Source organism: Emys orbicularis, chromosome 2, assembly GCF_028017835.1.
Source record: "Emys orbicularis isolate rEmyOrb1 chromosome 2, rEmyOrb1.hap1, whole genome shotgun sequence".
Taxonomy (NCBI): Eukaryota; Metazoa; Chordata; order Testudines; family Emydidae; genus Emys; species Emys orbicularis.
The window spans coordinates 86,087,365-86,113,348 of NC_088684.1; the positions used below are offsets into that span (position 1 = coordinate 86,087,365).

Genomic DNA, 25,984 nt, shown 5'->3' on the forward strand with positions numbered 1-25,984 from the left:
GAATGGCCTAGTTTTGCTTGCCTTTGTTTTTATCTAATAAAACAACGCTACGTGCTTGCCTAGCTGACTATTCTTGGCATTGGACTGAGTAAAGGTATCTGCCTTCAAAAGAAAAATGACTTGTCAACACAATACAGCATCAGCTTAGAATTAAATAACTCAAAGGCTATGTCTACGCTTAAACTGCCACAGCTGTACAGCTGCAGCTGTGCCACTTCAGCATAGACACTCACTACAGCAATGGGAGGGGTTCTCCCCCTTTGCCATAGTTAATCCACCTTCCTGAGAGGCAGTAACTAGGTCGACGGAAGAATCGGTCTGTCACTAGCGCTTCTGTCATCCAACCTAGCGCTGTCTACACCAGAGGTTAGGTGAGCTTAACTATGTCGCTCAAGGGTGTGGATTTTTCACACCCCTGAGCAATGTAGCTGGGTTGACCTAACTTTTTAGCGTAGACCTGGCCAAAGAAATACAAATGAATTGAAATGAAAAAGCCTGTAGATGGAAGGCACTGCCTTTGTGCTCAGAACATACGCCTATACAAACTGCCTCCGCTAATGTTTGTTTATTCCTGAAAGTAACTTCTGTCCTCCAGCCATTTCTAAGATGTTCTATTCTTACAAACTACTATCTGTATCCAAAACCTCTCTGCTTATTTAATTAAAATCCCATGCTGCATACATGACTGCACTACAGCAATACAAATAAATAAATAATAATAATATAACAACAACAATAATGCAGGAGAGTTTCTACAGCTAATGTGCAAAGTTTACAATGTCTTTACGCATACAGAGCATCCACAAGTAGTTAAATCTGTCTGGAAAAAAATGCTTTCGTAAATTGCTGACTGTTAGAATAAGGATCTAAAAACATGAACTCATGGACTTGCCTCTTCCCCTGCTTTTAGATTCAGTGCTTTCATGCTCGTTTGTGCCCTGCAGGCATAAGGTGTAATCATTACAACTTTGGAGAACAACAGGAAATATCTGGCCTAAGGTGCAGAAATCCATGAAACTGCAGACTGGATAAACCAGTATGGGGCACAATACAGTGTCTGTTCTGAACAGCAACAGCAGGGTCACTCGTTAGCATTCATCTCTCTGCTGCTTCTTTGTGTTTCTTTTGAGAAACATGTTTACATTTCTACTGCAAGAGGTTCCAAAGCATCTTACAGATGTCAACTCACAAAGGCACTTCTAATAATTTCAACTGGCTTCATTATGTACCTATCGGTTCTGTTGTTTCTTGTATTGTGCTTGCCTGCCAAGGTTATGGTGATGCTAACTAAAAAAAGCAAGTTGTGGGAAAGGCTAGCAGATTCAATATCATTGATATGCGTGTATTGTAATGGCAGGATCCTGAACCATAAATCTTCAAGATTCATGTCAAACATAGGTAATAGACTAATGGGTCTATCAAGTTATGGAATCTTTTGTTTGTAACTATCTTTCGTCTACTCCTCTATTGCTGTTCTATGTTATTATGATCTTTTAGAATTGTTCAATGAAACTTTTTCCACTGACAGAATAAGTGGGGACAGACAATACTTCAGATCAGAATCAAGTCAATATGAATCTTAGCACCTTAGCTCAAGTATAGATTGGAGATGCCTCACCTAAAGATCTAAGATTTGAGAAGTTCGACTTGCAACAGAGAAACAAAAGACGACAAACATAAAACAATGAAATCCCAATAATTTGCGTTATTTTTATGTTAAAGCGACACAAGCAGGAACCCATGTAAGTTTGTTTTAATGTTAATTCAAGAGCATCTAAGCTAAATTAGAGCCTAAGTGAAAAAGGCAGCATAGGAAGGATTGTGCTCCACAAACTCACAAAAAAGAGAGTAAAAAGAGGGCTCTCTTTCTTTTCTTCTCATAGCATTTATAGTGATTGTAGAGGTCTTGGTCGATTTTTCACATTTTGCTGGCAACATTTTGCTCTGTAATTTAGCCTCTTTAGAATATGTTATTGTTCTATTTTAGTCGGTTAAAACCCCCAAAATCAAAACGGAGATACTATTCCTTAACGTGACAGAGTCTCAGTGTACATAGTAGATAAAATCTAATGTACTAGACAGAGCAGAAGTGTATCCAGGAGAAGAGGTCAGCTTTCCCTGGCCTGGAAAGGTGGGGAGGCACTTATGTGGGCGTTTAACACCCCTGTTTTGCCCCAGGACAGTATTCTTGGTCTATGAACTATGGCTGCATGTCTCTTTCTAATAAACCATTTATGACAGGCTTACATCCAGCGAACCAATTATAGTATTAACTTAGAATGTGAATGCGAGGTATGACAAGGGCATACCATAGAGACAAAGATGGGGGAGATTGGGGGGATACCATGGAGGCCTAGATCGGGCTGGAGGGGACAATGTGAGGGTAGCAGAGACAGGGAATTACCATCGAGCAGTGGGACAGGCACCCAGCAAGGGCACCGCAGTTGAATCAGTCTAGAACAGTACTAGTGAGGATGTGGGACAACCCTTAAACCTATTCAGAATGGCTCGTGTGGGTGCACTGAATAGTTTGTGCTTCAATTGGTTTGATACAAGTAGTTGAAGCACAAACAATTCAAGTCTCTGGTGTACAGAAGGCCCTAGAGGTGGTCCCATCAGGTGAAGATTGATTCACAGGTGAAAGGAAAGATCAGGAGAGGAGTAGAGAAAATGTAGGACCACAAAATAAGTGTCCATGACCCTGATCCAGCCTATAAAAATGAAGACAGCAGTTTTGAAATTTCCCCTTAAATGAGTGGGAAGCCAGTAGAGTCATCCGAGGACTTGGTTGATGTAGTTAGCAATGATGGTGGGGGAAAGGATGAGGGGTGGGTGAGTAACTGCAGCCAGTTCATAAGGTTACACATGATCTTTGGACACATGAAAAGGTGGACAAGGCATCTATAATTGAGCAACATTGCAGAGCTGGGGCTTGGGAGCCAGTATGAAAGAATTATGATAATAAAGGGGAAAGAGGACACAGGGTTGGATAAAAAACATAACAGATTTGGACCCAAGGCATTTTTGTATATGGACAACGTAGCAGAGATAATGATGGGCAAATTTATAAACACAGGTAGTGTAGGAAGAGAGATACGAGTAAAAGATGCATTCAAGGTCACGTATAGTGGAGACGAATGGAAGTCTGAGGCCTGTTCTATGCTTAAAAATTAGAACAACCTACGTCACTCATGGCTGTGAAAAATTTCATGCCGTGAGTAATTAGGTCAATCGAATAGTTAGGTCAACCTAACTCCTGGTGTAGATGCAGCTAGGTCAATGGAAGATTGTCTCTTGGAGAAATGGATTTATTACAGAAAAAAACCTTCAACTGATGTAGGAAGCATCTACACTATGGTGCTGCAGCTGTGACACTGTAGTGCAGACACTACAAGAGGAGGAAGATGGAAGAGATAGAGCTGTGTGTTGAGGATGCTCCCCTTGCATAAAAGAAGCACTTCTGTTTTTTGAGACTTTTAGATGGAGAAACTGAGACAAATCCTCCTGTTTACTTGGTCCAGACACAGAAGGTGAAGAAGGAGGAGTCATTAAGGAAATAAAAAGACATGGAGAGGTGAGGTTCATCAGCATCAGAATGGTGGTGAAGATTAGAGGGTAGCAGTAAGATGACCAAAGGGGACAAAGTAGATAGAATGAAAGAGAGGGCTGAGAAAGTATGGACCTTGTAGAATGCCATAGGGGAGGGCTCTTGATGTAGAGGGAGGCCAATTTTGTTGCTTCATGACATACGTTGATTTGGCTGGTGCACAAAGAAAATTATTCAATTAATATATTTATCCTTTTAGAGTCAGTCTTCTAGTGTATTTTATCTTTCAGTGTCCTGGAAGATGATTTCTTTAACAGGTTTATTTCTTTGCCATGTATCCATCTGAAATGGGTTCTCTGTGTTTCTGCAGATGTTGTGGTTTGGGGCCAGGAAGAATGCACTCCATTTACAAGTCTATTCCTTTAAGAGATATTCATTAAAAGTCCTCCCGCTGTGTTAACAAAATGCATAGGAATCCAAATTGTGATGATAAGCTCTTTGTGTCTTGAGTGCACTCATTTTCTGACTATTAGGTTGCTGTCTTTTATCAGTCAGTTCATTTCTGGAAGTACATGATGGATTACTATTTGCCATTCTGCTCAAAACAGCAGCAGTCTCAACTTTATCAGCAAGGAATCCCAAAACACAGCTGTCCTTAGGTAATGCAGAAATAATGCTATCTCAGTATAGACCTTGACAGGCAAATCCTATCTCTTGATTTTGCTCTCTAGAACAATAAAAACAGTAACAGAAAGAATACTGCTTAAGTAAGGTATTTACCATCAGTGGTTGGCTTATTTTGGACACTTATTTCTTTTGTCCTTGGGGAGGAGTTAAGTGGCTGTCATCACCTATTTAAATGCGCTAATTTACTTAACACTAGGAAAGCGGTGGGGGGTGGAGGCTCAGGATGCATATGTAAAGGAATGTCTTCCAGAAAGAGATGTTTTAACAGTTAATGAGGACCTTGCTTAGCAACAACATAACAAGGTCACTACAGAGGGGTAGCCCTGTTAGTCTGAATCTGTAAAAAGCAACAGAGGGTCCTGTGGCACCTTTAAGACTAACAGAAGTCTTAAAGTCTGTTAGTCTTAAAGGTGCCACAGGACCCTCTGTTGCTTTTTAAGGTCACTACAGTTCACATTTCCCCTCTGAAGTCCCTTTAACCTTTTAGAACCACAACAGAAATGCTCAGGTAGAAGATAATGACAGTCTGGTCTATTTAACAATAGTGTAAACAATAGGTGATTTGGTTATCATCTTAGCAAATGCGCAATAGTCAAATATAGAAAATTAGTGCTAAATACTTTTCTGACCCACTCTCTACTACTGTCAATGGGCCAAATCCTGCAGACTGTAGGAAGGTGCCAGGCCCCAGTTGGAAGTGGTTCATATTTGCTGCGGGGAGAGGGGAGAGTCTACAGGGGGACTCTTCTCCCACTGCCTGGAATGAAGAAGCAGTGCTTCACAGTGGCTCTATGTTACTGCACAGTGGCTTTTGGGCAGTGTGGACCATCGAACCACAATTACGCCAGCCAAAACTCCCCAGTGAAGGGGGATCAGAGGGACTGTGTGTCCACCTCTGCAGCTGTGGCAGTAGAGCTCCTGCGCTGGTGCTCCATGTCCTGAGAGGAAGGAGAAAATTCTGCCCCTCACCCAACCCTCATATAAAACCCATTGAGTCAGGTTTGTGCAGGGATCAGGATTTGTCCTATAGATGAAATGTAGAAAGTAAAAGTCCCTTTGGCAATTTCTAGACAGAGAATGGTCCCCTGAAGTGCGCTCCAGGCAGGAAAAAAGCATAAATGCCAGGGGTGGGCTTCTTTATTTTTATTTCAAGCACTAATTTAATAAACAACTCTAGAAGAGATTCACATTTTATAAACTGACGTTTTACTTTAGGTGTCGCAAAACAACGGGATAAAAAAAAATCTCACTGACGGATAATTACTCAAAATTTTATGAGGAATACTTGTGGCACCTTAGAGACTAACAAATTTATTTGGGCATTTATTTATTTGTTAGTCTCTAAGGTGCCACGGGTACTCCTCGTTCTTTTTGCTGATACAGACTAACATGGCTGCCACTCTGAAACCTGTCAAAATTTTATGGCTCTCTAAAGTATATAATGTTTTTCATTTAACTCTCCTACCGTTCCTGAAAAATCAGTGCCTGAAAAATATGTGACACAATGCTGAATCATACTCAACTTTCCAGCACAGCAACCCAACAACAGCCAATCCAGGAGGTGAATTTTATCATGATTGCAGGCACTCATGCACTTCAGCTCCATCCCCTGCTTAACCTATTTGTTAGAGAGACAAGGCGGGTGAGATAATATCTTTTATTGGACCAACTTCTGTCTCTTTCACCACCTTATCTCTCTAATATCCGGGGATTGACATGGCTACAACAACACTGCATATTACCTATCTGTTGTCCTCTTGTGAACAAGTAGGGGGATGAAATGTACAAGAAGCCAGCTTTTGGCTTGTACTCATGTACCCACTAATGTAAAGATGGTGCATTTAATTCTAGACTACTAGCTTCAATACTAGCAATACATATTGTCACTGTATTGGTCAACAGAGCAATAACACAGTATTATTTTTGCAGTATTATTTTTGAAGTGGTTTACAGATATTACTTTATAATTAATCCTCACAGTATAGGCAAGAAAATATTACTATCCATCTTTTCTCGGTAGGGAAACAGAGGCAGACAAATTAATTGACTTGTCAAAATCCCCCCAGAGATCAATCTCAAATCCAACAGTAAAACTCAGGCCAGCCTGATTTCCAGTCCTGTGTTCGGACCATTAGACCGCACATCTGTGCTCAGCTGCCATTCACCTATGATTTCAGACTACAGTGTTTTACTGAGAGAGATAATATCAACAGAAATTATCTCCTATGGCAAGATTCATATTATTTTTAAGTGAGATTGTTTTGTTTGTTTATTTTTTTAGAAAAGATTTTCAAAATGTTTTTATACCTTTTAAATTATGACATTCCAAATGAACATGCATCACTTTTAATGTAATTGTAAAACAGGAACATAATGAATTGTGGAAACATATACATGCTTTACCTTCAGGTACCTTTGTTCATATTTACTTTTTAAAATACTAAATGTCATAAAAACTCAAAAGGATGCTGTTTGCATGCCAGGCTCTTGGATATTTGGTCTCACTGGTCTGATTTTGCTTTGAGATATTTTTATTAAAGCATGAAAGAGAATATTGTACATGTGCATTCAGAAAATCAAATGAATGTTTACTCACCACTTCTCCTCCTCTACTTGAACTCCTATGGATTGGAACTTACTGGTTGCTTTATTTTCACCTGGTTTGGTGGATTCTTCAGCGTCATCAACCTGAAGAAATAACCAGATATAAATAGAATGTATTTTTAAGAAAGATATTAAGGCAGCTGAATCACTTTACTTATTATTGTCTTAATTACCAAGGACATACACACATGGCTGGTACCATAACTACATTCATCTACTCAGATAGTTTGTGTGCCAAATGCTATGCACATTTATGATGTTATTCAAATAATAGGATTTTGTGCTAATTTATATATTTTTTTAAGTCAATGATGGACTCTCAAAATGCAGATGAAGTTTATCAAGTGTATTACAGATGCTGATTATTCTACAACACACTTTAATTAACGTGAATGTGAAGTGATGTTAAAATTACATTTTTAAAGGAATTTGTTTTATTTAAATGTTAGGGTTCTGGAACTGACTATTATAGATACAAGATTTAAAAGAAAATGAAGGTTACTTACTTGTAACCCAAGTTCTTTAAATGACTCTGCACCAGTCAACGCATTACCCAGAAATGGGAATATTCAGAGCACTCAAAGAACTATCAACTGCTCTTTATTGATGGTGTTATTTTATTGCTCTCCATATTCATGCATGCAGATATTCATCATAACACATATTCAGTGACTTCATATGACTCTCCTAGTTTAGCTAGGCTTACTTTACAAAGTAAATTGAAATTAAAATTCAATCACAGGAGATTATCCATTGACGCAGCAGGATTGTAAACTCTTATGGGATTGGGCAGTGAACAACTTACTCTATGTGTCTTCTCATGTTGAGAAGAATCTTCCTCTGGAATTAGTGCCACTGTAATCAATGGGATTACTCATGATGTACGGGACTGCTCAATGTGCACAAATATATGTAATAGAAATTCTGTCTACACCAGGACTGCTGACATTTCATAGCTCTGCTTTAAAGGTCTGGTTAACAACAGCAACAAAATTAAAGCAACCTGCCACAAAAATGTTTCCTTCTTTCTGACAACAGTTGACTTTCCCTCTAAAGTTACTATTACTTGAGATTTGGATGAGTAGTAGACCCGGATCAGTGAAAGGTTCAAGGTGCAATATCTCTCAAAACATTTAAGGGAGCATCTCAACACTGTTGCTTGAGACAGACAAGTTCACTGGACACTGTTATGGTTTATAAGTAACTAACATTCCCACTGTATTTTCAATATGCCTGTCACACTGTGTATAAGGAATATAATTACTTGCAATCAGTATAGGTCAATATTTTAGGGGAAAATTTCAAAGGCACAAACAACTGCCAGTTGTGCCTTTGAAAATCTCCCCCTTAATGGCTACTGCAATACAGTATTAAATTCAAATGTATTTTACTTACAGCAACAGTGATTTTAAGAATGGATTGGGAGACCCCTAGACGTCCTTTTAAGATTAAGGATTACAATACTGTTGTTAATTCAGGTTTCCTCCAATGTAATCCACATAGATTTTTTTGTTATTATTCCAATAATTTTACTTCTAGCTTTGTAATTTTTTCTCCTGTAGGATGGTCTTTGTCAGCAGTAAAGTTGTTCACTGAAATGAGGGACACAGGGCTAGACTGTGCCATTGCCTTATATAACTGATTAGGGGAGTAAGAAGAATTAAGGGCTCCCCAGCTTGCTCAGCCTATCTGGATCTTGGTTTCAGGTCTAGTGCTGAGCACAGGCCCAGGTATCTGGATACTTCCTCCTGCAAGCAAGTGGGTAGGGAGGAACTAAGGGTACAAGGGAAGCAATAAGCTGCATCCTTTCAAGGGCTGCAGAAATTTAGGGCTGGTCTACACTACAGCGGTAAATCGATCTAACATACACAACTTCAGTTATGTGAATAATGTAACTGAAGTCGACGTAATTAGATCCACTTACCGCAGTGGCTACACTGTGCTGTGTCGACGGGAGAACATCTCCCGTTGCCTTCCCTTACGCTTCTTGGGGAGGTGGACTACACAAATTGATGGCAGAGTGCTCTCCTATTGGTTTAGCCTGTCTTCACCAGACCCGCTAAATCGACACTCGCTGCATCGATTGTAGCAGTGCCGATCCGGTAAGTGTAGACATGTCCTTACTCTCCACACCCCTGAGCATAAGGATCTGGTGGGCTAGAGCCTGGGTGTGCAGGGCTCCAGGTGACTGACACTTCCATGCCACCACCTGGCAGCCACAGCACAGCCAAGATCACTGCACTGTAAATCCTGGGAGATGAGGCACCACAGGATGTGCCAGCCATGGGAAACCTGAATGGCAGCACCCCCTGTGATGCTGATTGGTTCATGTGCCACTATTTAAGCATGGAGGGGGTCCCAGGAAGCTGTGTGTGCAACAAGGCCGATCCCCGACCTGCTGCTGAGACAGACCCTGCCTTATTCCTGCTTCCATGCCTTCTTCTTGATCCCTGTTTCCTCGCCTTGTTCCAGTCCTGTCCCAGCCTTGCTCCTGCCTTGAATCCAGCTCTGCTCTTGCCTTCCTTCACTCCAGGTAATCTGATTCCAATTCCTGGTTCTGACTCGGGTTTGAATTCGGTCTCTGAGTCTGGTTCCAATCCTCGATTCTGTTTACCAGTCCCTGACTCCTGCTCCGACCGCTAGGCCTGACTGCCAATAACCCAGTTTGTAATAGATTGCACAGACTGCCTCTGATCCCCCCCATGGACGATGCCCTCGTAGTGAGATGGAAGGGATGGGCCTCCTATTGCCTGGCACACCACACAGGTCACCAGATCCACAGAAGCAGGTCGTCTGTCTCCAGACCAAGGTTCATGCTCTGCGGGCAGTGGTGATGCAATTTTTGGCAGAAAACCAAGCCCTCTGCGAATTAGTGGGCCGCTCGCAAGAGAAGAACGTTACATTCCAGGCATGAATGGTGGTTCAACCACTCAAACAGGGGCCTGTGGTGCTTCGACTCAAATGCCTTGATGGAAACTGCCAAAAATTCAGGGGATTCCTTAACTGGTGCCATCTACTTCAGCTTCTTCTCTGAGCATTGCCAGCAGACCTGCCTATGCATCGGCAGCGATGAATTGTTGGATCTGGGAGCCCATCCCAGGCAGCATCAATCCCTCCCTTGAACGAATCCCAGATTGCGGCAGCTGGCAAGTGGGGACCACCCCAGCTTCGACCTCCCACATTCCTGATAAATACCAATATTATGCTGACATTTTTCAAAAAAGAAATCTAGACACACTACCTATGTACTGGGATTATAACTGCCCCATTGACCAAAAGCCCAGGGTGAAAGTCTGTTATGACTGAATTTACGCAATGTGTTGATTACTTTGTGTTGAACCAAAACGGATATTCCCTGCCTCTAATCTCAGAACTATTGGATCATGAGCAATCTGTATGGATTATTCACCACAGAGGACCTAGTGCATATCTAGATGGGGTACAAGTGGGAGACCATCTTCTGGACCCGTTATGGCATTTTGAATACTTGGTAGTGCCATTCAGACTAACTAATGCACCTACAATCTTTCAACACTTTGTTAATAATGTGTTCAGAGAAATTCTGGACCAGTATGTAGTAGTCTACCTCAACGATATGCTTGACTTTTCAGAAAATCATGAGCAACACAAATGCCACCTTAGGTCTGTCCTGGAGAGACTACGACATCATGGCCTGTACGCAAAATTAGAGAATATACCTTTGACCAAACTTCCAGAGTTTTTGGGGTACATCCTCTCCCCAGAAGGCTTTAGAATGGACCCCCCAGACTGATCAAGAATCGGGACCAAGAGGCAACATTTCATGCAGGACAGAATAATTTATGTTGATGGTTGCATATAAGTTCTACAGTTGGAGGTGCTGTAACTGTATCACAATAACCCCCTAGCAGGCCATTTTGGGTGCCTCAAAACCCACTGTCCAGCCTCCTGCTTCTTTTGGTGGCCCTGATGTGGGCTGACGTTGGAGCTTATATTCACTTTTGCGACTTGTGTACCCATACTAAGGTACCACACACTAAGCTGCTCGGCACCCCTGTGACACCAGAAACCCCATCCAGGCCATGGGCTGCTGTCACCATGGACTTCATCGTAGAACCCTCTGAATCCAACAGCTACATGGCAGTACGAATGATCGGGGATCAATTGACCAAGATGGCACATTTCGTCCCCTGTGACCATTTGCCCTCAGCCAAGATGACTGCTCAGTTCCTAGTAGTGCATGTCATTCACCTCCATGGGTTTCCTGATTGCATCAAATCAGATCAAGGACCACAGTTCATCTCGTGCTTAAGGTGCAAAGCCCTCCGGTTACTAAATGTCCACTCCTCTATGTATCACCCCCAGACGGCTGGCCAGATAGAGAAGGCGAATCAAGTATTAGAGCAAAATCTATGATGTTTAGTTAACTATCACCAAGAGGACTGGTCCACCTCCTGCTTCTATGCTGAATTTGCATACAACACCGACCATGCCTCCACTGGGCAGAGCCCCTTTTTTTGCAATTACAGGTGTGATGGATTGACATTATCCTGTAAAATCCTGAACTTTATAGAATTAAATTAAACTTTACTGAATAAAGTTAAACCTTACTGAACTAGGGTTAATATCTTTGGAGTTCATTGTATTACAAATGCAAATGTTTATGTACTATTGTAAGATTGTATGGAACTTCTTTAGTACAAAGAGAAGATTAATGCAATTTCTGGAAGTTCAAAGGTCGTTTTGGAACAATATGGATGAAGTGGATTTTCTTAGGAAATACCTTGAGATGAAGGGAATGCAAATTCTCTCCCTGTGAAGCGAAACTTTTCTAAGATATGGCTTGGGGAGAGAGACCTTTTGTAAACTAACTGCTTCTGGAAACTCCAGTTCAAAGACTCCTGAACTGTACAAAAAAGGAAACTGAACATGTTATGAGTGTGCCTATTCTGAGCTGAAGCTATGATGAACTTTTAACCACAAGGAATTCCCTAGGGTAGGGTATTAAAAGAGAACACTTGCCAGAGACCATGTGAGAGTTGGAATGGTCTCTGGTAAACTTATTAGAATGGGTTTAGGTCCTTTTATTTTTTTAATACGTTTTCTCTGTAATGCTTTGTACCTTAAGAAAAAAAGTAGGCTTGCCTAGAAAGAGCTGTGGGGTAACTTACAGCTGTAGCAACCGCACTGTATTTGTTTCTCAAGAGAAAGCACACAGGTATCCTTGGGCAAACTGTCTTTGCAGGGAATTATACAGTGAAGACAAGGTAACTATCCAGCCTGGATATACCTGGGTCAGAAGAGAGACACGTGTCTCCATCCAAGAGAGGAAACACCTGGGGATCTGAAAGCCAAGAGTGGGTACTCTTGCTGAACACCTGAGGGGACATACAGGCACAGTTGCCCTAAACTGTGCCAATGGGTTCCCTCTCCAATTCTACCCCGTGCTACTGACAGCCTCCCTGAACTCGGCTGGGGCAGACTTGGTTCAGCAGATTCGCCACTGTCAGAAAGAGGTAAAGGGCCACCTTGAGGATGCTAAGGCGGCCTAAAATGGCACACAAAGCACCAAAGACAGGAAGCACCAACCTTTCCAGTAGGCCAAAAGGTTTGGCTATCTGTCAAAAATCTCTACACAAACAGGCCATCTCACAAACTAGACCATCAATTCCTTATCAAATCTGTCAGAAAATCAATCCTGTTACTTTCAGGCTCCACTTACCTAGGTCTCTCAACCTGCACCTTGTCTTTCATATTTCCCTCCAAAAGCCATACATGGTAAACCCATTCCCCAACCAGATGCAGCCACCGTCCTGCAAGTTCCGGTTCAAGACCATGAGGAATATGAAGTCCATGCCATATTGGATTCCAGATTGAAATTAGGCAGGCTGTGGTACCTCATAGACTGGGACAGCTATGGTCTCAAAGAACAGTCCTGAGAGTAAGGTCTACACCCCAGAACGGGTTGAGAGTTTTCACAGGGAACACCCAGATAAGCCTGACCTAGCGTCGATGACCCAGGGGACCTGAAGTGGGAATGATATAAAGATCTGGTGAAGTAAAGCCTGAGTGTGCAGGGCTCTGGGTGACTGATGCTTCGATGCTGCCACCGGCAGCCATGGCAGGGCCACTAGCAATGTGAACCCTGACAGACAAGGCATCACTGGAAGTACTGCCCATGGCGGACCCAACTGTTCTTCTTAACCTCCGAAGATAGGACAAGAAGCAATGGGCTTAAATTGCAGCAAGGGGGGTTTAGGCTGGACATTAGAAAAAACTTCCTGTCAGACTGGTTAAGCAATGGAATAAATTGCCTAAGGAGGTTGTGGAATCTCCATCATTGGGGATTTTTAAGAGCAGGTTTAACAAATACCTGTCAGGGATGGTATAGATAATACTTAGTCCTGCCTTGAGTGCAGGGGACTGGACTAGATGACCGCTCGAGGTCCCTTCCAGTTCTATGATTCTATGATTTCTATGATCAACGGAAAAACCTCTTCTGTCACTGTAGGAAGCCAGTATGGCGCTACAGTGGCATAGCTGCAATGCTGAAGGTGTGCCACTGTAGCGACAGTAGTGTAGACACGTCTTCTGTCACAATTCGATCCAGGGGCTGCTCCCAATTCCACACCACATGCAGCCTAAAGTCTCAGCCTTGCCCATAGTAATTAGATAAACCTAACAAGACCAACATACTGGAAATCTGTGTGAGACCATTCATGTGCAAACTTCATCTTTAGGAAAAGACTAACCACGTTTTCCAGGGGGAGGAGGGTTGGTCAGTTTGAGGACACTGCCCTATTTGCTTGGGATTTATTTTCCCTGCAAAAACCAGAGTTGAGTCTTAGTTGACTCCAACCCAGACTGTCTTGTTCTAACAGCATGAATGAAAAAGTAGATAGTGATTATGAGTATGTCAAACTTCTACAGTCATTATTTTAAGGGATACGTGAGAGAGATTAACAAAAAAAGTTAGATCAAATCTAAAATGGAAATATATAGCTTATTTACATTTCTCTTTTCCCTAAGCTTCAACTGAGTGTGGTTGGATTAGTTTTCTTGTTACATTTCGCTAGAGGTAACAAAGTTTAATTTATTTTAAAACAGGGCAAATCAGAGGGATCTTATCCTGTGCTGAGATAACAGCTAAGTAGAACAATGCTGCCTCATTCAAATGACTAACCGTTGTTTCCAAATGCATGAATAAGCAGTGACAATTCAGCCAAGCTGGCTGAAAATATTTTTCTGGTGATAGTGTAGTGTAAATCATTGTTTTACAGATTCTCTTTCCATGATATCATTGACCCCTGCTGTGATATGATTCATAGGTTTGTGCTCATGTGTGCAATTTAACAGAGCTGAATAATAAGTAGCAAAAAGACTCAAGAAATCCTTACATTTGATATATTTAAAATTAATTAGGAAAACATCACCAGCAACACTGAGAATAATTAAATACTACTGAAATCTCTACAGTCACCTGACAGAAATGGGTAACTAACCAAAAAAGGGATTCAAAAGAGAAAAAAATGGACCACTCCATAAGTAATACAGAAACCCACACCAACAAAAACAGACACTTATCTGCTACTCAAAAACCTATACTTTACCTGTATTCCAATGGATAAACATCTGTTTTTCTTGAAGTGATCCTTCTTTCTGTCTTCTACACCAACGGTGGAAATGGTGGTGGTTGTGGTGACAGTTGCATTATTGTTGCCTACATGCTGACTTGCAGGGCCATGGATCTGTGCATTAGCAGCCTCAATAGCAGCAGTTAGGGCCTTCATACTGTCCAAGCTTTCTGTAGAGTTACTAAGTCCAGACTGACTGATGATATCGCCCCTTTGTCCCTGCCCATCCATGTATGCATCTTGGGCAGACTCTGTGCTGCTCTGGGCTGTGATGGAAATAAAAGGTTTTGTGGTGGTTCTTGGTGGAACAGGAGGTGGTGTCTTCTTATACGTGGTAATGCAGGATGACACTGGAAAGAGTAAGAAAGACTCTGACTTACATTTCGGTTTTCACATTTTAGCAGCAAACCAATGGGGAAAAGAATGGATTCCAACCATGCAAAGGTCAATCTGTATAGGGGGTGGGGTGGGGTGGGGTGGCGAAGGTGTCCTCACCTTGTACATCAACATGCCGCAGTAGGCTCCAGTTAGAGAGCTGCATTACCCTACTTAATATTTCTACTCATTCAGATGTGAATCACATGATTATCAATACAGGGGTTGGAAAAGACACTGACATCTAGTCCCTCCTCTGCCAGTTTATTATTTCTTTCACTGGATTTTTCTATTAATTTGTGTCAGTCCAGTCTTTAAATGAGTCAAGCAATGGGGCTTCCTCCAAAATGGCATGGTTTTTAAACAAGATTAACAGAGATTGGCCCCCAGACACTCACTCTGGCTAAACTGTATTATATGCAAAGTTTTACTGAAGCCAGGTTCTCTCTCTCTCTAGGTGTTTTTACTGTTCTTATCACAGTGGTATCAGTATACCATGTTTAGGCCGAATTTTTAAACAGTTCTTTGGACAGTGAAGACAGGAGCTGCAGCTACTGCATTTGAGGCCTGGTCTGCATTTAAAATTTAGGTCAACACAGCTACACTACTCAGGGGTGTGAAAAATTCACACACCCAAGTGCCATAGCTATGCCAACCTAACTCCGGGTGTAGAGGAAGCAAGGTCAACAGAAGAATGCTTCTGTCGACCTAGCTACCGTTTATCAGGGAGATGGAAAAGCTCTTTCCATAGCTATAGGCTGCATCCATGCTATGGGATTATGTCAGCATAGCTACAGAGCCACAGCAATGCCACTACAGTCCCTGTAGTATAGGCCTGGCCTAAGAAAATCAAAGAGCATCCTTAGTTAAAGTCTGTTACCACTAATTATATGAAAACCTATGTCTATGCATCTGAATACAATAGATGTCTCATTCTTTGCCAGAGGTCCTCAGGTCTCTTTGAAATATTTATTAAACATGAAAAATAACTGTAGAAGCTACTTAAAAAAAAACATATTGCCAACTGTTATCACAGATTTCTCCTGTGCTAATGACGGCCCCAATTTTGCAAAGATTTATGCACTTCTTTAATTTTACACACTGTGAGTAGTTCTATCAGTCTTTGCTGTATTGGGGCCTATAAAGAAAGACCATGGTTCACTGGGACTGTGGGGCCCTGCTTTTCAGAAGGTCAGACCACTTTTATTTAGGTGCCTGAATATGAATTTGGAAGCTTAACTTTAGGTTCCCCCAGGTTTGAGAATTTTGGTCTGTGCATACAAAATTAAAGAAATAAATAAAAATCTATCCTCAAAGGCCATTTGGCTGCTCTGTATTAGTGAAATCCTGGAATGCTCTAAAATGAGAAAAAAGCTTATTAGGAACCAAAACCCAATGAAGCAATATTTTATTTTAAAGAAAATAAATACAGGCACTAATCTGTGCATAGTTCAGATGCAAACATGTTCATATACATTCTTATTAACAACAATCACAAGACAAGAAATGACTTATCAGAGCCTCTTAATCGGCAGAAATCTGTGCCACCCACATAAAAGGTAACTGTACTTGCATCTGAAGAAGTGAGGTTCTTACCCACGAAAGCTTATGCTCCCAATACTTCTGTTAGTCTTAAAGGTGCCACAGGACCCTCTGTTGCTTTTTACAGATTCAGACTAACACGGCTACCCCTCTGATACTTGTACTACAACTGTTCTGCTGCCTGTTTGCACTATATGCTTCTTGAGCCAAAGCCATTATGGCATTAATTTGGCTAACCCAGATCCACACAACTCATCTTTTTGATGGCTGTATGAAGGCATTTTCTTTTCTGTGGAGTAAAAGGCATCACCAGGTCATGAAATCATACATGGATTCCAGTATTTCTGATAATATGTGTGCAAATATAAAATTCTCCATCAGTAGATTCATCAAGCACGTGAAATGAGGATGGAAAAAGAAAAGCTCACTGAAGTAGTTAGGGTTTTGAAAGTGTAATAAAGCAAACTGTGATTGGGGCTGGTCTTCACTACGGGGAGTTCAACGCCGCTGCAATCGATGCAGCATGGATCGATTTAGTGGATCTAGTGAAGACCTGCTCAATCAACGGCAGAACGCTCTCTGGTCAACGCCATCCAGCTCTCCGAGAAGAGCAAGGGAAGTCGACCCAGAGAGCATCTCCTGTCAAAGCAGCGCAGTGAAGACACCGGGGTAAGTCAACCTAAGCTACGTTGACTTCAGCTGGAGTGGAGCTTATTCACGGAGCTGGAGTAGCGTAACTTAGGTCGACTTACCCCTGTAGTGAAGACAAGCCCTGATGTATCCACCAGAAACAACAAATTCTTTGTGGGATGGAACCAGTGTGGGGGGAATGAATAAAAACAAGCTCCTAATATTTTAAAAACAGTGCATTTAGTAGTTTCCTATGTGAACTAAGGTCTGGTTTAAACAGCCCATGAAAAGACAAGTTGGTGGTGCAAAAGAAAAGGTAACAATTTCTGAACAGGACTGAATATTGTATAACTCTTAATCATACATACAATATCAGAGTTGGAAGGGACCTCAGGAGGTTATCTAGTCCAACCCCCTGCTCAAAGCAGGACCAAATCCCAACTAAATCATCCCAGCCAGGACTTTGTCAAGCCTGACCTTAAAAACCTCCAAGGAAGGAGATTCCACCACCTCCCTAGGTAACTCATTTCAGTGCTTCACCACCCTCCTAGTGAAAAAGTTTTTCCTAATATCCAACCTAAACCTCCCCCACTGCAACTTGAGACCATTACTCCTTGTTCTGTCATCAGGTACCACTGAGAACAGTCTAGATCCATCCTCTTTGGAACCCCCTTTCAGGTACTTGAAAGCAGCTATCAAATCCCCTCTCACTCTTTTCTTCTGCAGACTACACAATCCCAGTTCCCTCAGCCTCTCCTCATAAGTCATGTGCTCCAGCCCCCTAATCATTTTTGTTGCCCTCCGCTGGACTCTTTCCAATTTTTCCACATCCTTCTTGTAGTGTAGTTCTGGAGCAGCCAAAAGCAGCATGGCATTTATGATGCAAAACCTACTGATGTTCAGGATAGTTAACTGCTGTTGATGAAGCACATGCAGATGGACTTAAAAAGAATGATGGAGAATGTGGTTTGGGTGCTGATGAAACACATCTGCACCAGAAGTGACTGAGCTGATTAATGGCCAGGGGAATGTCCTTGGAGTGTTAGTGGCAGTACTTTGGATGATCCCCCCTGGAGGCACAGCAATTTGCACTTCCCTGTATGGAGTGAATTTGGTCCATTAAATAATTAATCCTCATAACACCCCAGAAAGGTACATGTAATTTCCCCTATTTAACAGATGGGGAAACCATGAAAAACCTTGAGGAGAGGTCTCAAATGGGGTAAGATCCTCCAAAATAGAAGGGAAGCAGTAATAACACTAGCTGCCTCGTCACTGGTCACCTCACCCTAAAAAAGAAGCCAATATCTACTATAGGGTGGTATCTACCAGCAATCTGGACACTTCCTGATAGCAGGTAAGCATCTGGTTTAGAAGTATTTTATTCCACTGCTAAATGCATCCAATGGGGAAAACAGTTCACACTGTGAGGAAACATGCCTGCATCTAGTTAAACACAGCATTGTTCTGGAGAGGAGCAAAGAATCGAGAAGTCATATGCTGAAATTGTAAAAAGAAACAGAAGAAGAAAAAGACAAAGTTGTTTTAACAAGTCAATACATAGTCTTAGTTTCCTGGAGTCACATGGCACATACTGAGCAAACCCAGGCAGAATGCAAGTCATAAAAAAGCCCCAGGCACTTCATTACTGGAAATGAGGTAAGCTGCTGCCACTCCTTTGCTGAAACTACAACAAAACAATGCTAAACCTGCAATATGTAGCAGCTGCTCTCTAAATGTCAGAGCTGACTGAGCCCTTCAAAAGTCTGCAACATAACAAGCAAATGGACTTTGTTCCTGGAAACAAAGTGTTCTTCCCAATCACTTTCAAGAACCTGGCAACTTGTGATATGGCAACCGGTAGGGTCTAAAAAGGCATTTGGCTTTTACGTTTGCTACCACATTTGAATATTAAAAAGGGGTTTAAAAATACTAAAAAACCTGGCAGTCTCTGCCCAGCCTAACTGGGGCTGAGTGTTCAGTCAGTGCAGGAGAGCATCATGTTACTCTCCTGGCCATGCCAGGAGCTGTGTCAGTGGGGGCCAAAGAGAATCCCACCCTGCTCTTCTCTGCCAAAAAAGACCACTAGGAAGGTGGGCTTTGAGGGAGAAGGTTGCACACTGGTGGATGAGTGACAAAGACAGGAAATCCTTCACTCAAACCCAGAGCATTACTATGGTTTTCTAGATACAAAGCTGTTTTTCATATTATCGTATAGGGCCCAGAGTCTGCAAAAGAGTCTATTCTTTCCCTCCAGGGCATACGTAGGACCTGATCCAACCAGTGAAGTCAGTGCAAAGATTCCTACTGACTTCAGTGAGGTTTGGATCAGGCCCATCATTCCCATTTGTATTAACGGACTAACGAAAAAAGTCCTAATAATTAGTTTTGCTCTTTTCCTATTTTTGTGGCACATCTACTTGTGATATTTTGATCCCAAATACCTGGTGGGACAGTTTTCGCCAAGGTGGAAAAAAGTGAGAGTGTTTCTTCTACTAGCTAATGTTTCCGAAGTGCTAACTCACAGCACAGGAATTTGCAACAAGGAGTGTCAACCAGAAGGAAGTCCAATGGTTTAAAAAAAAAACCCAGGCTTGCTTAATATCAAGACTTGAATTCAAACTTTTCATTGTAAGAGCACTTCTGTTGTTTAAACAAGCTCACTAGGGAGATGAATGCTAGGGAACAAACACGAGCATGCAATCACAGGCTTGCTGTATAAACCAGTGACGGGTGCTCTACAAAACCCGCAGGCAGACAGATCGAGCTGTGCAGTGGGATCAGTTTCAGACAGTATTTTGGACAGTGCAAATGAGAAGATATGTAAGCCATGCAATTCCCTGTCTAATTTGACATTTTCACATAAGCATGGTTAGCAAAAGGAAGAATAAGAGAATGCAGATATAAAGTTAAGTAACTAATAGTCACTGTCTCATGGGGGGAAAAAAGCAATTAAGTCCACAATTTACAGGGTGCAGTAAAAGGGTTAATCAGTACTTATATAACACAAATTATTAAACTATAAAGCAAACATTGTTACTTGGCCACATACCCTATAGATGGTGGCCACTTTTCTCATGTAACTATTGTTAAATATCTGTACTGTATTACAGCAGTGCCCATATATCCCACTCAGATGCTGTACTGCATGTGGGTAGACAGGGACCCATTGGTAAAGATCTTACAAACTAAATAACCAGCCTGAGACTTGTAATTCAGATTCGAAAACTCCCCAAATTCCGGGGTGTTCAGGTTTAGGGTTTTGATTTGGCCTGTTACAGAGATAGGACCCAGACATGAAATTTGGATTACAACTAAGATGTCAACCTCCTTTCCTCCTACCCACACTCTACCCTGTTCCATCCAAGTGTGGGGGAGTGCTTGGAACTGGAATTTTGGTTTGGGCCCATATTTTATATACTTTTGTTAGTACACATTCAATGTTTATGCTTTCTTAATAAAAAAAAACTTACTTATTTCTGGATGGCAGATGGCTGCTGAGGCAGCAAAGCTTTGTAATTAAAAACAAAATTGAAATAAAGCCTTCCATAAGAAATTCTAAACTGCCTGTCAGCATAATATCAGTGTCAGTTATAGGTATCATCCCAAATGAGAGCCACTAAAGCCATCACGTATTCTGGGTATGTCACATTTTTTCCATATCCATGCATTGTAAAGCCTAGTGCCTTAATTATCATGACCTAACCCTCTACAGGATTTGGAAACAGACAAAATTTGAAATTAGCAAATTATAGAAAGCTATACAGATTATCTAAAATAGCTGTAGTATACATAATAAGTCACAGTATTAAGGTCCAGTATCTCAGGTTCTTCAATGCTTAAAAGCAAGTGCTGCTTCTCCTAATGAAAAGCTGGTACCATACAGCAGCAATTTCTAGCTCTGCAGGGAAGCAAGAAATGAGACCAGAAACTTGTCACAAGTATAGGGCTGAATATGGCTAACCTGCAACTCAAACTATACTGAGCAGAAAAGATGAAAATATTTCTCTGGCACGTTTTTTCTCTCTTTTTTTCCCTTAGCTGTTTGAAGCTGCTGTGATGTTCAGAAATTTAATCACTGTCCCTGTGGAGATAAATTAGAGTGCGGAGTGTAGGTGAGGCCATGAAAGGAGTCTATGTGCAATTTATTACATGGATATTGCTACCATCTAATAATTACATATAAGGAATTATATGCACACAGTTGGCTCACAGAAATCATTCACTTGTTACTGAAATTTAGCCCCCTTGTGCTGGAACAGAGCAGAAGGTTAACAGTACACAGCAGACATTACACAACAGCTGTAGGAGAAGTAAAGAAACCCATACACAACTGAAACTGCAGGGGGAGTTTTATGTAGACTGAATGTAATTATCTAAATTACAACTCGGCTAGAACAGAGTATAACACCTTACTCAAGAAAAAAATGCAATGTAATCTTTAATGGTTTCAAGTAGTTATGACTTTGATTTTCTCTTATCTGAAGGACAGAGATAAAACAGATCTGTATACTGTGCATGGTCAAATCTAGAATTCATCTCAGTGAATGAAAAATGAGCGCATTTACTTTAACATACTGTCTAGTGAAGTAACAAAGGAGATGAATGGCACCTACCTCTGCTTTGACCAGTGCCATCCAGTAATTGTCTAAGTAATATTGAACTATTTAGAGAGAGAGAGTTTTTACTTTTCACAAGGACTCTATGGATAACATCAAATCAGCCAGTAACCTACATACATCAATGGACAACTGAATGGGAATTCACTCAGGCTGATGACTTATCAGTAACCTTTGGCGACTGGCAAACCACCTGGAACAAAAGAAGCCCAGAACAGCAGAACCACAGAACCACGATAAAACAATAATGTGGCACTCTTCCAGACAGATTCTTTCAAAGGGAAACTGGTTTAAAACCACTGTGGCAGGTTATTCTCAATACAAAACAAACCTCTATGCTCAGTGAAATCAGGGTGTGTTGGGAAGGGAAGAAAAAACAGAAGACTATTACTTCTATTAGTTGACATAAGGTATGAAATCATTACACAAGGCTGCAACAGGGGGTGGTGTGTGTGGAATCCAGCATTACTGTCCTATTTAGTCAGTCTGTAAATTATTTACCCTCTCTTTTCATCTTTACAGTGTTAAACTGAGCTAATCAGGGAAACACTGTTTGAGCTATAGCTTAGTCCAGTGAACTTTCTTAATTCTTTCTGAACTTAAATACCTCCTCAAACCCCCTTGACTTATTTGAAGAAGACAAGAGCAATATATGAAATATTAGATGAAAAAGGGTCCTTGAAAAGTATATTATCCTACAGAACTTAAATGTTGTCACAAACATTACAGTAAGAAATTGAAAAACTTTTTTGAATACCATACATTTGTTCTATAAAAAAGCTTTTAGGGTGAAGAGACGAAACTATATTAAAAATGGCAGTTAACACTGTCGTTGATGAATGTAATAACCTGCTTTTTAGAGAGATCAGGTCCTTTTCCTGTACATCTTCTAGGACTTGCATATCTCCAGCAAAACACTTTATTGGACATTGGTATTCTATTTATGTTAGGTTTTACTACAATGCACATAAACACCAAAGAGTTCCCAGCACTTTCTATCAGGTAATATTGTCCATAAATTGAAATGGGCAAAATTTTCAAAGTATGCACAAACAGGTGTTTGAGTGTGAAAAACCTGCATACGTATACACCCAGGGCCCACTTTCAAAATAACTCAGCTTTTGGATAAGATTACCAGTTTTTGTACTGCTTTGCCACTTTCTGGTGAAAAGCTTTAATGACCCCCTTTCCCCCAACTTTGGACCAATGTTCCCTGTAAGCTGTGCGTCCACACAGCAGGCTTGTAGCTGCTACGCACGTCACATGGTAGGAACATGGACAGCACCTGGGTCTCCCTGTCTGGGCCAGGTCCTCAACCAGCTGAAACCGTTACGGCTCCTCAGCACTGGGGGCTGGAAAGTAGGATGGACTCCAGGCTCACCAGCAGGCAGGGATAAGGAACGGGAGGGGAGACAGGGACTCTTGGGGGGAAATTAGCCATAGTTGACACCAGGACTCTGTTTGTTGGTGGGGTGGCCAGCAGCTGGTTTTTCTGCATGCTGGAGGTGACAACCCTGGGGCTGGACTTTTTTTCAAGTGCTCAGCACCCACAATTGGGGCCAGATTTTCAAAACAGCTCAGCACCCAAACTGGTTTTGAAAATCTGGTCGCTTATATTGATGCCTAAATAAGAGCTGAGCTCTGATGGTGAGCTAGCACGTTGAGTGTTACACTTTTTTGAAAATCTGTCCGTGTGTGTCACAATGGGAGATATTTGGGTGCTGCGCACTTGAAATTAACCCTTATTTAGATGCCTAAATGTCAGCAGAACCCTGTTGATAATCTGACCCCAACTGTAGTTGCTGAGTACTTTTGAAATCTAGTACACACAAGCACCTGTTTCTATGCCACAGTACCCATTCTGAGCATGCCAATGCAGATTCTAAGTTCAGTAACTTTATTGCATACATCTATATTTTTTGCAGGTGCAACTTAGGTGCCATTTTAAATTTTTTTACTGAATATGTGCAAGAAAAGATTATGGCATTAGCCATTTTCACCCATGCCCCCATTTACACACAACTGGAAAGAATACTTAAAATGTATAAGGGGCCACGGTCAACATACTGATAGCCAATGTAAATCAGAACTAAGTTCAGTGAAACTGGGTAATAGACCTGTAAGTGAGCTCAGAATCAGGTTCATAGTTTACTAAACTTCTCATAAAAGAAAGCACTGCAGGTCACGACCTCCTTCACAGTTCAATTAAGGAGCAATTTTTTGTTCTTGCTGCTCTTCTGTTATTTCCTCTCTACCTGATGAACGCTGATGAAACAATCAAAGCAGCAATTTCAGCCAGTCGTTTTAGAAATAGCTAGCTCTACCAGCAGTAATTGGCCTCGATGCAGAAGTTACTATTCTATGGCCTATGTTATTTATACAGGAGGTCAGACTAGAATGGGGTTCTAAACTGGGGGTCATGACCCCTCAGGGGGTCGTGAGGTTATTACATGGGGCTTGCGAGCTCTCAACCTCCACCTCCAAACCCCACTTCGCTTCCAGCATTTATAATAGTGTTTTAATAAAATGTGATTTAATTTGGGGGGGAAGGGGAAGAGACGTACTCAAAGGCTTGCAGTGTGAAAGGGGTCAGTCAACAGTACAAATGTTTGAGAACTGCTGAAAAATCTATAGGTAATGTCTTTGCATACAATCACAAGAATTCATGTGTCTTTCAGGTACTAGATTACTTGATTTAGCCAATTAGATACCAGATGATCAAATTACTCACAGATAATCAGGTTGGCTATTAACACATCTGTCCATCTGTGTTTTAACTACATCACTGCAAGCATGGACTGCTTTAACCACTGCACAGCAACCATCTTTAACTGGACTATTGACGCTTACCTCAGGCTCCCAGACAGCAGCGAAGCTGAGCTAAGGCAGGCTCCCTGCCTGCCCTCACCCCGCATCGCTCCTGGAAACGGTCAGCACGTTGCTGCGGCCCCTGGGGGGTGGGCAGTGTGGCTCAAGGCACCGCCCCTGCAGCTCCCATTGGCGGCAGTTCCCTATTCATGGCCAATGGGAGTTGTGGGGGCGGTGCCTGCAGACAGGAACAACATGCGGAGACCCCCTGTCCCCCTCCAGAGACCATGCAGCCGCAGGAACATGCCGGCCGCTACCGGGAGTGGCACCGGGCCAGGGGAGGCAGGGAGCCTGCCTTAGCACTGCTGTGCTGTCGGACTTTTAGCGGCCGGAGATCGCGATCGACTGTCAGAGGCTCCAGGATCGACCAGTCGATCGCAATCTACCGGTTGGTAACCACTGCTTTAAAGCATGATCCTTCGCTGATTGCAAATGTAACAACTGCTCCTTCCTCCTCCTCCTCAACAGATCAGCTCCATTTGTGAATTCAGAGTAATTACTGCTGACGTTAGCAACAAAACATAAATTTTTACTGTTTTTTACTCCCATTAGCCCGGCAGAGCCAATTCAATTATGATGGAATGAGCATGATGCTATTTTATTATGTGCATCATGAACAGAATTGTTTTCAAGGGGATGGTCTATCCATTGTTTGAGCACCAATTTAACTAAACTGGTTTAGAAACCAATTAGGTTAAATTGGTCCAAACCAATCTCTTGCATGGATAATTTTATTCTGGATTAGGCTATTAAAAATTAAACTAAATCAAAATAGGGCTGAAATAAAAGTGTCCACACAAGAAATTTACCCCAACTGAACTCAGTGTATTGGTTTCTAAATGGACTTAGCTACATTGGTACAACTTTTGTGTGTTGACAAGTCCTAAATTCTAATAAATTATACCTGTGCTACCCCACTGAAGTCTGTACAGGTGTAAATGAACTTTTATTACAGATAAAAACAACAAGGAGTCCAGTGGCACCTTACAGACTAACAGATTTTATTACTGATGACAATGCATGAAATGGAAAGAATCCAGCTTGACTTTTAGATTCCAGGCTGAGTTTGCAGAACTGGCATATTTTTTACCTGTAAATTGAACACATTTGATCCAGAAATCTCTGAAACACAATAAAAATGAGGCCATTTTTACAAATTTGCTTTTCAGAGTAGAACCTCATCTTAGAGAAGTTATACTACATGTGATAGATATATTTATATTAGATACATGCAGTGAACCTAGGAGTGTTTATTGTTCCATAAACATTGAGGTTGTTCAGATATATGCCATCATGTGCCAGCAATGCCCCTCTGCCATGTACATTGGACGAACTGAACAGTCTCTACGCAAACGAATAAATGGACACAAATCAGACATCAAGAATTATAACATTCAAAAACCAGTAGGAGAGCACTTCAATCTCCCTGGACACTCAATAACAGACTTAGAAGTGGCCATTCTTCAACAAAAAACCTTGAAAAACAGACTTCAACGAGA

The 25,984-nt window shown here is 41.6% G+C and overlaps 1 protein-coding gene across 4 annotated transcripts in view; it reads right to left on the minus strand.

Moving 5' to 3' along the window:
• DLGAP1 (DLG associated protein 1) overlaps positions 1-25,984 on the minus strand; it is a 219,123-nt gene that overhangs the window by 22,474 nt on the left and 170,665 nt on the right. For 2 of the 4 annotated variants that reach the window (XM_065397966.1, XM_065397968.1), the window contains exons 6-8: positions 25,918-25,930; positions 14,428-14,801; positions 6,831-6,922 (exon numbers count right to left, since the gene is read on the minus strand). In XM_065397966.1, coding sequence (XP_065254038.1) covers positions 6,831-6,922; positions 14,428-14,801; positions 25,918-25,930 — 479 coding nt within the window. The remainder of the gene's footprint in view (positions 1-6,830; positions 6,923-14,427; positions 14,802-25,917; positions 25,931-25,984) is intronic. The other 2 variants (XM_065397967.1, XM_065397969.1) reach the window with 1 other exon arrangement.